The 15,517-nt window shown below is 42.2% G+C and overlaps 1 protein-coding gene across 1 annotated transcript in view; it reads left to right on the top strand.

The window, feature by feature from the left end:
- The window catches only part of WDR11 (WD repeat domain 11), a 190,947-nt gene that overhangs the window by 138,441 nt on the left and 36,989 nt on the right, over positions 1-15,517 (top strand). The window contains exons 20-24 of the mRNA XM_082269198.1: positions 1,751-1,859; positions 2,476-2,538; positions 3,326-3,391; positions 11,975-12,122; positions 15,248-15,343. Of these exons, the coding sequence (XP_082125324.1) occupies positions 1,751-1,859; positions 2,476-2,538; positions 3,326-3,391; positions 11,975-12,122; positions 15,248-15,343 (482 nt within the window). The remainder of the gene's footprint in view (positions 1-1,750; positions 1,860-2,475; positions 2,539-3,325; positions 3,392-11,974; positions 12,123-15,247; positions 15,344-15,517) is intronic.

The raw sequence follows: 15,517 nt of genomic DNA, 5'->3' as shown, positions 1-15,517 counted from the left end.
GTCTACTACCTATTTGAAACTAAGCTAAGCCTGAAGGAGCAGGGGAGAGGTATCCAACTTCCTAATAAGAAAGGTCTACCACATAGGTTTTCTGTGCCCTTCTCCTGATGGAAAGAAAACCTAAATATTCTCAAGCAGCTGACTACAGATTTCCGTATATCCAACTTCAATAAGCTGAACACACCTCCTAAATTCTTCAAGACTGGAAAACACAATGAGGGGGATTTATTAAAACTAGAACAGCCAGCCCGAATCTGAAGCATATGTGCATGGCAATCAATCAGCTTCTCTCTTTCATTTTCAAAGGTTAACTGAACAAGCTGAAGATAGAAGCTGATTGGTTGACATGCACAACTGCTCCAGATTCTAGCTGCTACAGTTTTGATAAATTCCATCATGAGGCAGATTTACGAAAAAAAATTAGGAATCTTTGCTGAAAAAAGAATTGTGTATATATTCACTTCAATCAGACAATGTGAAAAGCATTTGCACGACTGACTGATCAAAGTGATCAAGAGTTTTCTTTTACCACGATTTGATAAATGAAGTGAACTCTTTTACAATTTTTTTTTTTTTTTTTTTAACTTCTACTTTAAAGTTCACTGATACTGCAGGAAATGCAGTGTGAGTGTTCATTTAGTACTAGCTCACTGACCAGTAAACCTGTATGTAGCCTGCCAGCTGTATTGCCTGTGGGATTTATTGAAATAGAAGTCCTATGTTAAGTGTATTTTTTGCCATCTTTATACAGAAAACCTCATGCACTCTAGCAGTTAGAGATGAGCAAATTTGCAAGCGCCTGATTTGCTGGCATGTCATCAGGTTTTAAATTGCATAAGAAAATTGGGATGAACACTGATCCTCTCAGATGTCTCCATGCCTCTTTGCACAGATCAGTCAAATCTTTAATCTGTTTACCAGTCTTTTTCAATTTGTACAAACAAGCATACTCCAGTGATCATAGTAATCCGCCTGTATGCAGATTTGATGATCCAATGATGCAGCAGACCTTTTTTTATGTTGACTTTGGTACAGGACCATGGTTGTACAAAATACATTTTTAGATTTTTTGTTTAAAGGATACGATTACCTTTTTGCAGGTAAAAAATAACTTTATACTGATTTCCAAGTTTAGTGAACTTTAAATAGTTGTTTTGGACAAAGCTGGTCCAAGCACACTAGTTACTAAATGAACAGACGCAGCAGCTGTGAGTGCTGTATAAACTGTATGTACTCTCAGTTACATACAGTATACAGCTATAAGGCAACATAATGGGAACTTCCCGGCCTGCTACCGGAAAAACAAAAATGAGTTGGGCTAAGCGCTGCCCAGCCATTTACCAGGAGCTTTGTAGTCTATGAATGACTACAAAGCAAGCCCTGGTTGGCTGAGGCGGACTGATGATGTCACAAACTCCACCTCCAAACATAGCTTGCTTTGTCTTCTTTCAAAGAATGCAAAGTTCCATGTGAATAACTGTGCTGCACTCAGCCCAGCTTGATTTTGTTCCAGAAGTGGGACGCTGTTCCCATTCTGCTGCCTGAACATAGTGCTATATACGGCACACAGCCGCTGCATTTGTTAGTAAAGTAAATAGTTTGTTTAGACCAGCTTGGTCCAAACTATTTAAAGTTTAATAAAACATGGAGTTCTGCTATTAATGGTGCTTTCACACCTGCCTGTCATTTTAGTTTTGCTTACTCTGCAGATACTGACCATAAGTAAAAACACTGTATTTGTGTTTTTCAGATCCTGTGTGGTGTCCATACATGCTGCTTCCAAGAGCCTCTCTAGTGTTAAAAGCTTTCTTGCTTCACCAGCCATGGGAGGAAAAACTCACCTTAGATATTACAGATGTGTAAGTTTTTTTTGTTTTTTCCCCTATTTGCTTATTCCAAATATGCATATGTCAAGCTGGGGAATAGAACAATGATACTTGGGCCTTGTCTAAAATATTGTCTGTTACTGCACTTTAGAAAACCAGATTCTGACTTGCATTGGATAATGTGGAATCAAATTTTGATCTTTGCTACAAAGGTGCAATAGTGACAATGTTTCATACACTTGGACACATTGGCTTTGGGGTTGATTTATTAAAACTGGAGGGTGCAAAATTTGGTGCAGCTGTGCATGGTAGCCAATCAGCGTCTAATGTCACATTAAAACCTGGAAGCGGATTGGTTTCTATGCAGAGCTGCACCAGATTTTGCCACCTCCAATTTTAGTAACTCAACCATGTCATTCAAGAAATTTTCTTCTGTTGGTGATACTGTTCATTTCTGGTTATTGGGTATTGTCAGAACATAAACACCAATGCAAATTAACCGTGGTACCAGCAGGAAAAGAGACGCAAGAGCTTGGTGATTTTAAAGTTGGTTGTGTCTGATATATTATGCCTTTCAGTTTACCAGTATTTCCTATGAGTTTTGAATCTAAAAGCCAAGTTGCCTAATGTATGTGTTTTTTAATTGCAGTGTCTATCCAGAACATGAAGATTTGACAAACTTGATCCAGCAACAGATAAACTCTCTGACCAAGTGAGTGTCGGATGTTTTCAGTATAACATCGGTGGATAACATAACTTGGAGCCTGTCTTTGTACAGTGATCACTGATAAACATAAATGCGCTGCATTGGCCTCATATCCACGTCCACCACTTATATGCTGCTGAACGATTTTACATATAAACACTGAAAATAATTGGACTTAAATTTTATCTGCTGTTTTATTTTTATCATATTTATTCAAAATAAACACCCTAGCAGCTTTTTCCTCAAAGGGGGATGCTGCCAAGTACCAAATTCATATCTGCAAACAGAAAAATGCAAGTGGATGTGAACCAATAAATGTAATGTGTTTAATGGTTATAATGTATTAGACTTCTATCCTGTTTGTGAAAACAAGGGGTTATTTTGTTAAAGTGAAAATCCACCCAAATGATAAAGTAAGGAAGACTCTTCACTTCCTGTGTGGTCTTCTGGACAAGAAGTGTAAATCCCCCAGAGGGGACAAAGAAATAACTTTCAGACGTCCTATCATTCTCCACTTTTTCCAAAACTAAAAAAAAAGCATGGACTTCTAATTCAAGAATGTTTTTCATTCTTTTTCAATTATTGAAACCTGTATTTTGAGGGTGCAACAATCTAATTCAAGAATGTTTTTCATTCTTTTTCAATTATTGAAACCTGTATTTTGAGGGTGCAACAATTGCAGCATTTTTTGATACATTAAATATTTAAATGTTCATGCAATACAGTAATATGGTAAATCGAGTAAAATGTAATTACAGGATGTTAACACAGTAAAACATTTTTGTATTTGTAGTGATGTGAAAGACCTTCTTCTAGACCCGGAGTTCACGCTTACACAGAGGTGTCTGTTGGTGGCAAGGTACATTCAAATCTTCATTTAGTCCTGTGGTCATATAAATCTTCCTCTTAAAACCGAGCTCCAGGCAATCAACTACATTCAATTTGAAATACATAGGTGATAAAAGTCTAACTTGCCAAAGAATTGAACATTTTGTTCAGAAATATGATTCAAACCTCTTCCTCACCGATGGCAGCAATATTCCCTGGTTCAGATTCACAGCATCCTGTGTCAAAGGTTTATCTCCAGTCTGCTCACTGTCTTAAGTGTATGTCTGGGCAAAAAAAAAAAGTTAGTATATGTCTGCAATATACAATTAGACACAATCAGCACTCAAGTGGAAGAAAATGATACAGTCCTGCTGCAGGAAAATGTAGGAATATGTCCTTTTTTGTTCTCTTTTGCCATTGTGATTATAATAGACCATATCAATCACTTTGTTACTTTCAAATATACAGTAACCCCAACTTTGCTGCATCCTCCACTCTGGGAATCTTTATATAATGCTGTAGATGCACAGACACCATTTCTTTTACGTCCTCTAACAGTCGTCCCCCATCCTTGTTGCCTTCACTATTGGGTAATGGCGTCCTCTGCAGGAGTAAGCTAGGCAGTTTTAAATGTTAATAAAAAACTTTTCTATACTTAGACACACCTCTAGGGGGCCGTCCCCAGCCATTATCCTGATCGTTACCACTGGTCCTCAGTTTTATGCTGCCTAGTGTTAGGAGTAGGCTAGCTTTTTCCTTGCCGGGACCTAGCTTCTCGGTTTTCTCTTTTTTTTTTTCACCAATCTATGTGTTTTTCTTCTGAAAATAGTTTATTTATCTCACTATCACTAGTTAGTCAGGGACTTTTCCTGGAGGACTACAAGTGACAGCAGAGCTGGGCCTCGTACTGGGTAATAAAGATCCTTATGGAGTCCCAGCCTGCCAAGGAGCACCCAGGCCTCGCATTGACCGTGCCCCTCGGAATGGGGGACGAGCCTGCGAAGGTGCGTCTTCACTCAGGGTGTCTCAACTCGGGAACGCCCGCGTGTTGCTAGCATCCCTCCTTGGCTAACGGCATCCCCACTTCAGGTGACAGGTCTCCTGTATTAGAGCGGTGCCCGCTTTCCTGGACTGGTGAGTACTGATAACCCCTTGTCCCTGGGGACGTTTAGGGGGGTTTGTGGGCCCACTCTTAGGACTGGCAGGGCTGGTGGTCTCTGTGGGATCAACCTTCTGGCCGGCTTAGTGCTATTTCCTTCCTTCCCTAGCCCTGCTGAGGGCACTGTGTGGGGTACTTGTGGTACCTGGGGGGTGTGGGGGGGGGGATGTATATGCTTATTTTGGCACCGTTTAGCACAGCCGCCATTTTAGGTGAGGGCAGGTGGCTGAGCTCTGTGTGTGGGCAGCAGCCGTTTTATGTTACTGTCCTGATGCCGATCGGGCGCCATCTTGGCTAAGGGTACATGCCTATTAAGGGCAAGCGGCCATCTTGCCTGTGACTTTTTTAAATTGAGTTTCATTAGGCACCATTTTTTTGTGGCTCACGGGCTAGGCCTCTAGGGGCATGAGGTTACTTCCTCTTTCCCTTCCATCTTCTCACAGGGAAGCGTGTGAAGCAAGTACCTGACACTCTGTTGGATTTTTGCCTTTGCCAAGGCAATTTTATTGGCAAAACTGTTTTTTCTTGTGGCAATTGTATTATCTGAGGGGGTTCTTTTAATTTATGCAGGAGGCCCGGGGGGTCTGCGGGAACCGCCGATTTAAAGGGCCAGCATCCCTTTTTCTTTATATGGTAAAAATGGACTCCCAGGATAACAAATTCCGTGCAGACCTAGTGGGGGCTTTGGGTACCCCTGAATCCTCTTCCACTGCCTCATTATCTGCTGCTCTTGTGACTTTGGCGTCCAAAGTGGATCTGCTGATGTCGGAACACTCTGCTAAAAAAAAAAAAGAAAAAAAAAGGCCTATGCCCTCCCAGTCCTCGGACTCTGAGCCTGAATTGGTTGCCACGGACGATGTCCCTCCTGAGGGGTCCCAGTCCTCCGCTTCTGAGGGGGTGGAGGAGGAATCTTCCTCGGTGGCGCGGCAACGCGCTGTGATGGATGCCCTCATTAGCGCCATTGAGAAAACTCTCACTCTTGACGATGAGCCATCTCAGTCAAGTAAGCGGGCTGCTTTCGGGTTCCGAAGGGCCCAGAAGTCAGGTCAGGTTTTTCTCTGTCCTGAGGAGATTCACAAAATTGTGACTGACCAGTGGTGTCACATTAAACATATGCTGGTGGGGCCTAAGCGTTTTTTCCCACCGCTATCCCTTTTTGGAGGCCGTGGTCAAACATTGCACGGTGTCCCCTAAAGTGGACCACACTGTCTCTAGACTGAATAAATCCACCTTGATGCCAGTGGAGGACTCCCCGGTGTTCAAAGACCTGGCTGATATGTGCGTGGAGTCGCTTTCCCGCCACCAAGTTTACTTGGTGGCGGGCTCTCTGTTAAAACCTGTTTTTTGCCTCTGTGATGGCCTCTCAGGCTCTCACGGCATGGTCCAAGGTGCTTCGGAGTACCCTGGTGGCGGAGTCAGCCTTTCCAACTGCCCTTGACATGGAGGATCAGATTACCGAGACTGGGATGTACCTGTGTGACGCGGCCTTGGACGGGGCTCCGTTAGTCGCTCGGTTGTTTGCGGTCCGGGTCGCGATCCACCGCATTATTTGGCTAAACAGCTGGTCGGCTGACCACGCTTCCAAAAAGACAGTGTCCGCTGTTCCATATGAGGGGAGTCGTCTTTTTGGGGACACTCTGGATGCATTGATTGCTCAATTTCACACAGGGATTTTGTAGCCGGAGATCCTGGCCAGGTGGGACAGAACACCTCAGTCTTTGGACAGGAGGATTTCTCTGAGCCACCAAGTACGGTCTGATCTTTTGTGGTGGCTCCGGTCGCCGACTCTGACTCAGGGCCAGTCCTTCTGGCCTCTGCTGTTGACGGTGCTCACCACGGATGCCAGCCTGTCGGGCTGGAGAGGAGTTCTGGGCAAGCTGTGTGCCCAGGGGACGTGGTCGGCAGAGGAGGTTTCCTTGCCGATAAGTCTTGGAGCTCCGAGCAATCAAGCACTGTCTGTTCCATTGCGTCATCTCGACTATAAGGTGTCCGGTTTGGGTACAGATGAACAACGCCACGGCTGTGGCTTATATCAATCGCCAAGGGGGCTTCACATTCCGGATGTGGAGAACTGGCAGGCGGGCTATCTGAGTCGCCAGACCTTGGACCAGGGAGAATGGTGTTTCGCCACCTGTGTGCCCGGTGGGGGACTCTGGACGTGGATCTGTTTGCGTCCCGTCTCAACAAAAAGGTGGGAAGGTTCGTGGCCAGAACCCACGATCCTCTGGCGGATGCCTTGGCACCGGTATCGTCTGATGTATGCCTTCCCTCCGATTCCACTGTTGTCTAGGTTCCGCCGCAGGTTGGCGTTGGAGCGGATCAGGTCATTCTGGTGGGCCCAGACTGGCTGCGTTGGTCCTGGTACGCGAACATCGTTCAGATGGTCGTCGAACCTCCCTGGCGGCTTCCACTGAGAGACCATCTTTTGTCTCGGGGGCCGATCTGACATCACACCTGGAAGCGGGCCGCCTAGGTACCAGGCGGCCATCCGACAGCTACGGGGAGCGATTACCGGACACAGGTTCAACCATACTATTAATGATATGTCTTTACTTTTATTTATACCTGTGAGTGCATTGTTTGAAGGGTTATGGGAGGATTTTAATAAATAAGATTTATACAAGATTACGCTATGAGTACCTTGTTATAATTTCATGTATACCTGGGAATGCTGATCTTGATCCTTCCTAGGTGGATGAGGAGTTGGTCCATTCTGGGATTTCAGTGGCTTTGAGGAAAAGGTCATCTCCATAGCTGGCTATACAGGCTTGTTTATAGGCTGCCTCTGGTAAGTGTTTACTACCATAGGACGTGCACAACGGTGAGGTGGAGGCAACCTACATGTCACATGCATGATTGTGGATGATAAATCACTCTTGGAACACTTGAATCCTTGTTTTGGACTTTGCGTATGAAGATTCAGCATTTGGAATTTGGTGTTATCATGTTCTAACATTATTTGCACCAGGGACTGTATTCTTCTCCCCTTTTTGCTGTTCACATGTTTTTATTACATTTCGTTTTATATATGCAATTTGTGTATCTAGATGATATACCAGCGCTGCTAGTGTATTCTTGGTTTTATTTATGCGCCTATTTTAGGTGGTAGTATTATCTTCGGATACAACTTTTTGTCATTTATCTTATATTTATAGCAGCAGCTAATCTCCCTCCTTTAGAGATTTAAGAGGGATATCTTATTTGTGTCTTAGCGCTGGGTGAGTGGGTGGCATTTGATATAATTATACCTACTCCTCTTTTTATACTTGTTGCAGTGATTCTGGTGGCCCCAGACTGGCCTCGTCGGTCTTGGTATGCAGACCTGGTAAAGATTGTCGTCAAGCCTCCCTGGCGGCTGCCTCTAAGGGAGGACCTGATTTCCCAGTGGCTGGTCTTCCATCCTGCTTTACGGTCGCTGGGGTTTAACGGCATGACTGCTGAAAGCAAGGTGCTTAGTCTGTGATTCCTATCCTGTTGAGAGCTAGGAAAGCGGCTTCCAGGAAGATTTATAATCGTACGTGAAAATCATACGTTTCGTAGTGTGAATTGCACTCTTTGCACTCTCGCTTGTTTTCGGTTGCGAGGGTCTTGGCCTTCTTGCAGAAAGGAGTCGAGCAACGGTTGGCCTTGGTCACGATAAAGGGCCAGGTGTCGGCCTTGGCGATATTTTTCCAACGTCCATTGGCTGTTAATACCTTAATTCGCACCTTTATTCAAGACGTGCGTCATCTGGCTCCTCCGAAGATCCCCATTGCCTCCATGGGATCTGAATTGGGTTTTTTCTGTTCTTCAAAAAGCCTCATTTTGAGAATATTAGAGACATTTCTCTGCTTTCGTTGTCTCAGAAGGTTGCCTTTTTGGTAGCTATTACTTCTGCTCACAGAGTGTCTGAGTTGGCGGCGCTTTCCTGTCATTCGCCTCATTTGGTCGTCCACGGAGATAAAGTGTTCTCTGACCTAATCCGTCTTCTCTTCCTAAGGTGGTGTCTGATTTCCATTTGAATTAAGACATTGTTTTGCCATCACTCTGTCCTCAGCCGAAGCATCCCAAGGAAATTGCATTGCATTCTCTGGATGTGGTTCGGGCGATCAGGGTTTACCTGTCGGTCACAGAGTCCTTTCGGAAATCAGATTCTCTTTGTCCTTACTGAGGGATCTCGAAAGGGTTTAGCTGCATCTGCTGCGACTATATCCAGATGGATTAGGCAGACGGTCATTCAGGCTTATTCATTAAAAGGTCAGGTTCCGCCTTTCCCTGTAAAAGCGCATTCTACTAGTGTTTGGAGAAAGAAAAATGCGGACTATGACCCTAAGAACACCATCTCTACAGTCGAGCACGAATGTGGAAACACGATGCTTTGGGGCTGTTTCTCTGCTAAAGGTACAGGCTGACTTTGTCGCATTGAGGGGCCAATGGATGGGGCCAGGTATTGTAAAATCTATGAGAACCTTCTTCCCTCAGCCAGAACACTTGCAGATGGGTCCTGGGTGGGCATGAAAATTACCCAAAACATACCGCCAATGCAACAAAGGAGTGGCTCAAGAAGAAGCACATTAAGGTCATGGAGTGGCCTAGTCAGTATAATCCTATAGAACATTTATTGAGGGAGCTGAAACTTTGAGCGCCAATAAACCTTAAGGATTTTGAGAAGATCTGTAACGAAGAGTGGACCAATTCCCTCCTGAGATGTGTGCAAACCAGGTCACCAATTACAAGAAGGTCTTACCTCTGTGCTTGCCGACAAGGGTTTCTCCACCAAGTCATGTTTGGCTTGGAGATCAAATATTTTATTCACTGAACTGCAACTCAATTTATACCCTTTGTATCATGTGTTTCTGGATTTTTGGTTAATATTCTGTCCCTATCATTTAAAATACACCTATGATAAAAATTATACAAGCTTCATTTCCTTGTAAGTGGGCAAAATGACAAAATCTGCAGGGACTTAAATAATTAATTTCTCCACTGTATCATGCGATGTATATTTAACACTTTATCTGCCAGTAATTCTCTGGAAGTATACTGCACATGTAGCTATGAATGACAACCTAACCTGTAATAATCTTGTTCAATATTGCCAGATGACTATACACAACATACCCTGGTTTATATACCATATCAATTACATCATCATTTTGTATTTACCTTAAAAAAATAAATTAGTCTAATAATATCAAAAATAAGTATAAAAAAAACCTTAAATCTCTTAATTCAATAAAGGGGGAAACGTGGGTACAAATGGGTTTCCCTTGATGTGTCACCCTTATATACATCCATTAGGCATGAATTTGGTCTTCAGGTGGTTCAATATTTTCTTGTTAAAAAATACAATTATGCACGACAAGCAGAAAGCCTATTTCCTGAACAGCATAGAGTCCACTTTGACAGATAATTATTTTGTGTTTTTGAATAAATACTACAGACAGATCAAAGGGATCGTGATTGGGAACCAGGTTTGCCTCGAAAGGCGTTAATCTCTTTATTGGGAGCAGTTTTTCATTTGGAATAATAATCTGGGGTGAACCTGGTTCTCTACATAGGGAATATTGATTATTTGAGATAGGCCAGAGTGAGTTTTGTAGATCTTGCAGAGAAGGTTTTCTGTAATCCAGCAGGGAAGAACTGCTGATAACACTACTTGGGATTCCCGTGCAACAGAGTGCGTAGGAAGATACAAGCTCGGTGGAATTCTGGTATTTTCTGTATTTGCAGTGTTTTTTAGCCTGGACATACACTTTAATGAATTGGTATTATAACCTTTGTCCAGTGATGAATATAGCTACAATGCTGTAGCAGAAAATGAAGAACTATCTTTATGGCTTCACGGTGCAGTAGATGTGTGAATCACAAGACTTAAATAATTACTAATTGTTTAGCAGGTAAAACAGTTTACGGTAGGTATCACAACAATGTACTGTGCCCTGCTACGGTAATACTGAGCCAGCTGCCCAAACAGTTGCAATGCTAGTAATAGCAGTTTGAAGATTGTAAAAATATAAATCCATCCTAAACTCACCTGCGACCTCTGCAGAGGTACCAGGGGTCTGAAAACTAGCCTTGGGCAGTAACGTGACAGTAGTGGGGACAAGACTGTTTCCCCTGGGAGTAATTAAATGTTTGTGAAGTGCATGCAAACTATCACAGTAGGGATGTGTGTCATAATGGAGGTAGAGTAAAAATAAAAACCGCTTGACTAATTAGGTTATAAACAAAATCTGAGAATCTAATAGATTATAGATCCAGTAAACAAAGTTTTATACTTTAAAGTAAACCTGTGCTTTGTCCATGCAGGGCATAGCAACAAAATTGCTTTAATCCCACCTTCCCAGTGGCATGTAGTTACCTTTCCCTGGCTCCCCAATGTTGCTTTGCTCTCATTGCCAAAAGTAGAGAAATTTAATGATTTGGAGTATCATCTTGCATACAGCATGTTTACTTTAGTATTTGCATGTTCTTTTTTCATCCACACTTTGTATTTAGCAAGAATTTTGTAGTGTTGATTGCATTTGTATGTGTGATCGGGTTTCATGGCCTTTTTACTGAAATATCTGTTTGATAAACATCCTAGGCACCATTCACACCTGGGCGTTTTGGGATCGTGGCAGAATCACTGCGATTCTGCCCACAATTTCGAAATGCACTATAATCACCAAATGCAGGTTCAAGTGCCATTTTTTTTCCATGGCATTTAAAACGTTGTGGTGTTTTTCCCGCTATAAACCGCACATTTTGGGTGCCATGGCATCTGAGCCTGTGATTTGCGATTTTAGCGCCTTTTAAGATCGCGGACAGACTCGCAGTGATTCTGCCGCGATCCCAAAGCGTGTGAACAGGGCCTTAAGTAAAATATATTGAGGAAGGTAGAAAACAAAAAATAAACATTTTCTGATTCTATTAGATATATGCTTTTGGGAAATATATGGTTTTGGGATACAGAGATGAATGTTTGAGGCTTCATTCAAAAAACTTTACAATTTTTTTTTTCTTATTTTAAGCAATAGGAACATAATGTTCTAATCTTAATGACTCTCACTTGTAGATAACGTTTTGCTAGCCTCATGACTAGTGATTTGAGACTTTTGGGTTTTAATGCTACATGTGAAGACTGGTTTGATTGCCTAGAATAGAAAAGGAACAGGATGATAGTTACTGGGTTCAAGACCAATTACTGTACTCCTATGTTTGATCAATATGTCTTCAATCATCATTCTTCTATGCAATACAACATTTCAGCTAGATTTTTGTTACATTTTTAGAAGCTCCATCTGTAGGTATTTTAAACAGCACAGTATCTTCCTAAGATCGAGCTAGCCTGAAGAGCACACATGACTACCTGACTGCTACTGTTCAGCTGTGATCCAGACCTTCTAGACAGAGCAATAAGAGTACCAGTCATGCTTCCTCACTATTACTGTGAATATGGTATGTAATGATTAACTTCCATCTCATCTCCAGGTTATATGGGGATGAATCTGAGCTTCATTTTTGGACTGTTGCTTCTCACTACCTACAAGTTTACCAAAGTGATTCACATCATTCCAGAGTTCTAGCAGACCCTCTGGACATCTGTTACGATTTGTTATGTGAGAATCCTTACTTCCAGGTAGGTGGTCTATGATTTTGCATTGCAGTACAGGAGAATGCTGATAATGCCTGCTGTACCATGTACTTGTATGAGAAAGTATTCTGTTCTCTGTGTCGCTTCCTTTGTGTGAAATCTCTGGGTTTCCTGCCAGTCCCTCTGCTTTCCTAATAAAAACTGACCACACTAAGCAGAAGTGAAAACCGTGCTCAGTTCTCTAGCCATGCTGGGAACTCTGTGTGCTCTCCTTCAATGATCAGACTTACACGCCCCTGCTGCACAGCCAATTCACTGGGAAGCTCAGTGTACTGATGCTTCTCCTCCCCCTAGCTCTTATGCAGCTGAAAACAAAGGGAATGTGGTCACCTAAAAAAAAAAGAGAAAAAGGATATTTTTAGATCTATACAAAAATGTTTTGCCTTTCATTTCTATTTTAAAGTGAATGGGTTGTTTTTTTACAAGGTGATCATTTACAATTACTTTAAAGGGCACTTGTAACACAGCAAAACTGTCCATAGCCAACACTTTAAAAACCTTTTACAAATCAGCTTGGAGTGAAACCATAAATAAATGTGTGAGGAGGCAGGGGGCTTTAAACATTTTTATTTTTAAGAAATACAGTAATTAGGTTGGTGGCAGTAAAAGGGTTAACAAAGATCTGCTGCGGTTGATCCTTTGCTTATACAATATGTGGGACAGATGGTTGTAATGTTACATTTCAGCTGTCACAGGTTGCCTGGAGATCTCCCTGCTCATTTTTTTGCTTGCGTCCTATGTTAGTGCATATGCATGGGGCAGCTTGACTAAAGTGCTGAAACCTTGTGTAAAAAGCGTTTGATCCACATGATCTTTGGGGGACAGCATGATAAAGGATGCTATTGGTAGCAAGAGTTCCCCATTTTCCTCGGAAAGAATGCATTCCTCCTTTGACTGTTAGGAAATGTCCCTTTCTTTTACCCTCCAAACCTGGCTCCCTGTCCAGTAGTGGAACTGTCCAGGGGTTTATCTTCAATCTTTTCACAAACCCAAAGGGACAGTTGCCCCATTCTGAATCTCAAAACTCTCTGAATGTCTGCCTTTATTCGAGCCCAAAAATTTGGCATGGAATGCACCAAATCTATCTTTATCTCCCTTTACTAAAGAGACTTCTGTGGACATCAGGAGAGGGTTGCCTACATGTCAGTTTTTCCATGATATCAGCAATTCCTACAATTCCCTCATTTACCATCTTGCCTCCTGGACACTGGCTTTAATAACATGGCTGTTTAAGGTAATGCAAGGGAAAAGCCACACCGCTCAGGCTCAATAAACTGTGCTCTGCAATCCAGCTGGATGCTCACCTCGGCTCCCCACCGTGGAAGTATTGTAGGAAAAGAAATGGGTCGCACTCCGTCATGGAATGAAGTTGCTTGAATTTATTGAAATATAGTCATGCCATACATCCAAGCATACAGATGTTTTTAACGCGTTTCACACAGGTCTCCGTGCTTATTCACAACCAACCTGTGCGGCAGGACACAGACTCTTCAAGAATGCACTCAATATTGGGCCACACCTCAGTGTCCCATCGCCACTAATTAACAAATGTTCATGTTATTTAAAAGACATGTGACAAAATAACATTTGGTTACACAAAATTGGTACATATCAAATTTTCTACAGAACCACAACATTGTCTTAAAAAGCTTTTTCAAGAATAAAATACGAAGAAAATTACTATTAAACGGAGCCAAACGTCAAAAGATCACGATCATCATAACATATTAAAATCTTATATCGCCAAAAGTGAGGATCATTGACCAAAATATGGGGATACCTTATACCTTAAGATAAATGTAAAAAATGGGTAGACCCATTATCTATGGATGTTTGGCGTAACGATACTTCAATAAATTCAAGCAACTTCATTCCATGAGGGCGTGCGACCTATTTCTTTTCCTACATGGCTGTGTAAGCACAAGTTCTGAGGGACAGGGGCATCTCAGAGTCTGCAATTCCTACATTGCTTAAAACGATGACAACTACTTCTGAAAAGGTCTATCCTTGGACATGTAAAGCATACAGTACTTCATTTGGTGTGAGTCTTGGGCATCCACACCAAGAGCTTTTTCATGGGAAGAATACTGTTCTTCCTGCAACTGGGTCTGGGTGAGCATTTTGCTCTTAGCATTATCAAGGGTCATATTTCTGTTCCTTTCAGAGGCCATTGGCCTCTCCTTCTTTAACAGCCTTGTACAGGGGTTTCCCACGTAACTCCACCCATCAGCTCCCTTGTGACTCATGCAAAATTGATTTTCTCATTTTTTGCACTTCAAAAACTGCCATGTGATACATTGGGGACATTCCTCTCTATGCTAACCTGCAAGGTAAGTTTTTCCTTCTAGCCATCCCATTGTCTGCATCAGCAGCCTTAAGCTGGCATAGATGGATTGACATTCGGCCTGTTCAGCGTGGAACAGCCGAATTTTGATCCATCTGTGGCCATTCCTGTTCCAGAGAAGGCAGTCTAATCGATGTCTAGTGAACCGGCCTAATAGACAATTCAATCAGCGCTGCAGCTCCAATAAGTATTGTGTGACAGAGGGGAAAGTCCCCACTGTCAGAACACAAACATACAACCAGGAGAATTCTTCAATCTACCTCACTTGCATGGATGAGGGAATCTGTTCAGTTGTGGTTTTTTTTTTTTTATCAATTTGTGTTAATTGTGCAACACTTTTTTATTTTTTCATCTATGGTGACGCATAGTCACCATATAACCATGTGGGCAGCAACTATAATTTAACTAATATAAGATGTTCTATAGAGTTCAGAATTGCACAGAGAAGTTTTATTTTTCTTCCAAAGGGTGAAATGGTAGTGGTAGTGAGAGGTGACATGTTATGGGGTTTGGGATATGATATAGTGCTTGGTAGAGAAGGGGGGGTGTCATGTGAGAATGTATTTTTCCTTTCACTTTTCTCAGCATTTAAACTTAATGTACTTAATGCAGTCTGTGGTTAGTCTTATTGATTTATCTCCTTAATATGTACATTTTATTCATTCCTTATTTAGGCTCAGTGATTGCAGAATTGTTTGTTCATACTAGTATTCATAAAATGTCTATGTAGTATAGTTTCTTTACATCATTTTCTCTTTACCTGCAGAAATTCCAGTTGGACAGAATTTGTCTTCAGGAAGTGAAACGCACCAGTTATGAACACACCAGAAAATGTGCAGACCAGCTATTGCTACTAGGGCAGGTGAGTTCACAGATCTCTGAAAAAACACAGATGAAATAAGTTAGCCATATTTGCTATATACAGTTTCATTATATTATGAAGAGTCGGTTTGTTAGCCTTTCTGGAAGCCATAGAGCTTAACATGGGCTGCTATAAAGGACACCTGTACTGAAGGAGACATATAGGCCATTGCTA

This window comes from Pelophylax lessonae (assembly GCF_965119305.1).
Source record: "Pelophylax lessonae genome assembly, chromosome: 9".
NCBI classification, from domain to species: domain Eukaryota; kingdom Metazoa; phylum Chordata; class Amphibia; order Anura; family Ranidae; genus Pelophylax; species Pelophylax lessonae.
Note: the sequence above shows the minus strand (reverse complement) of the source record. Positions and strands in the feature narration are given on the sequence as shown.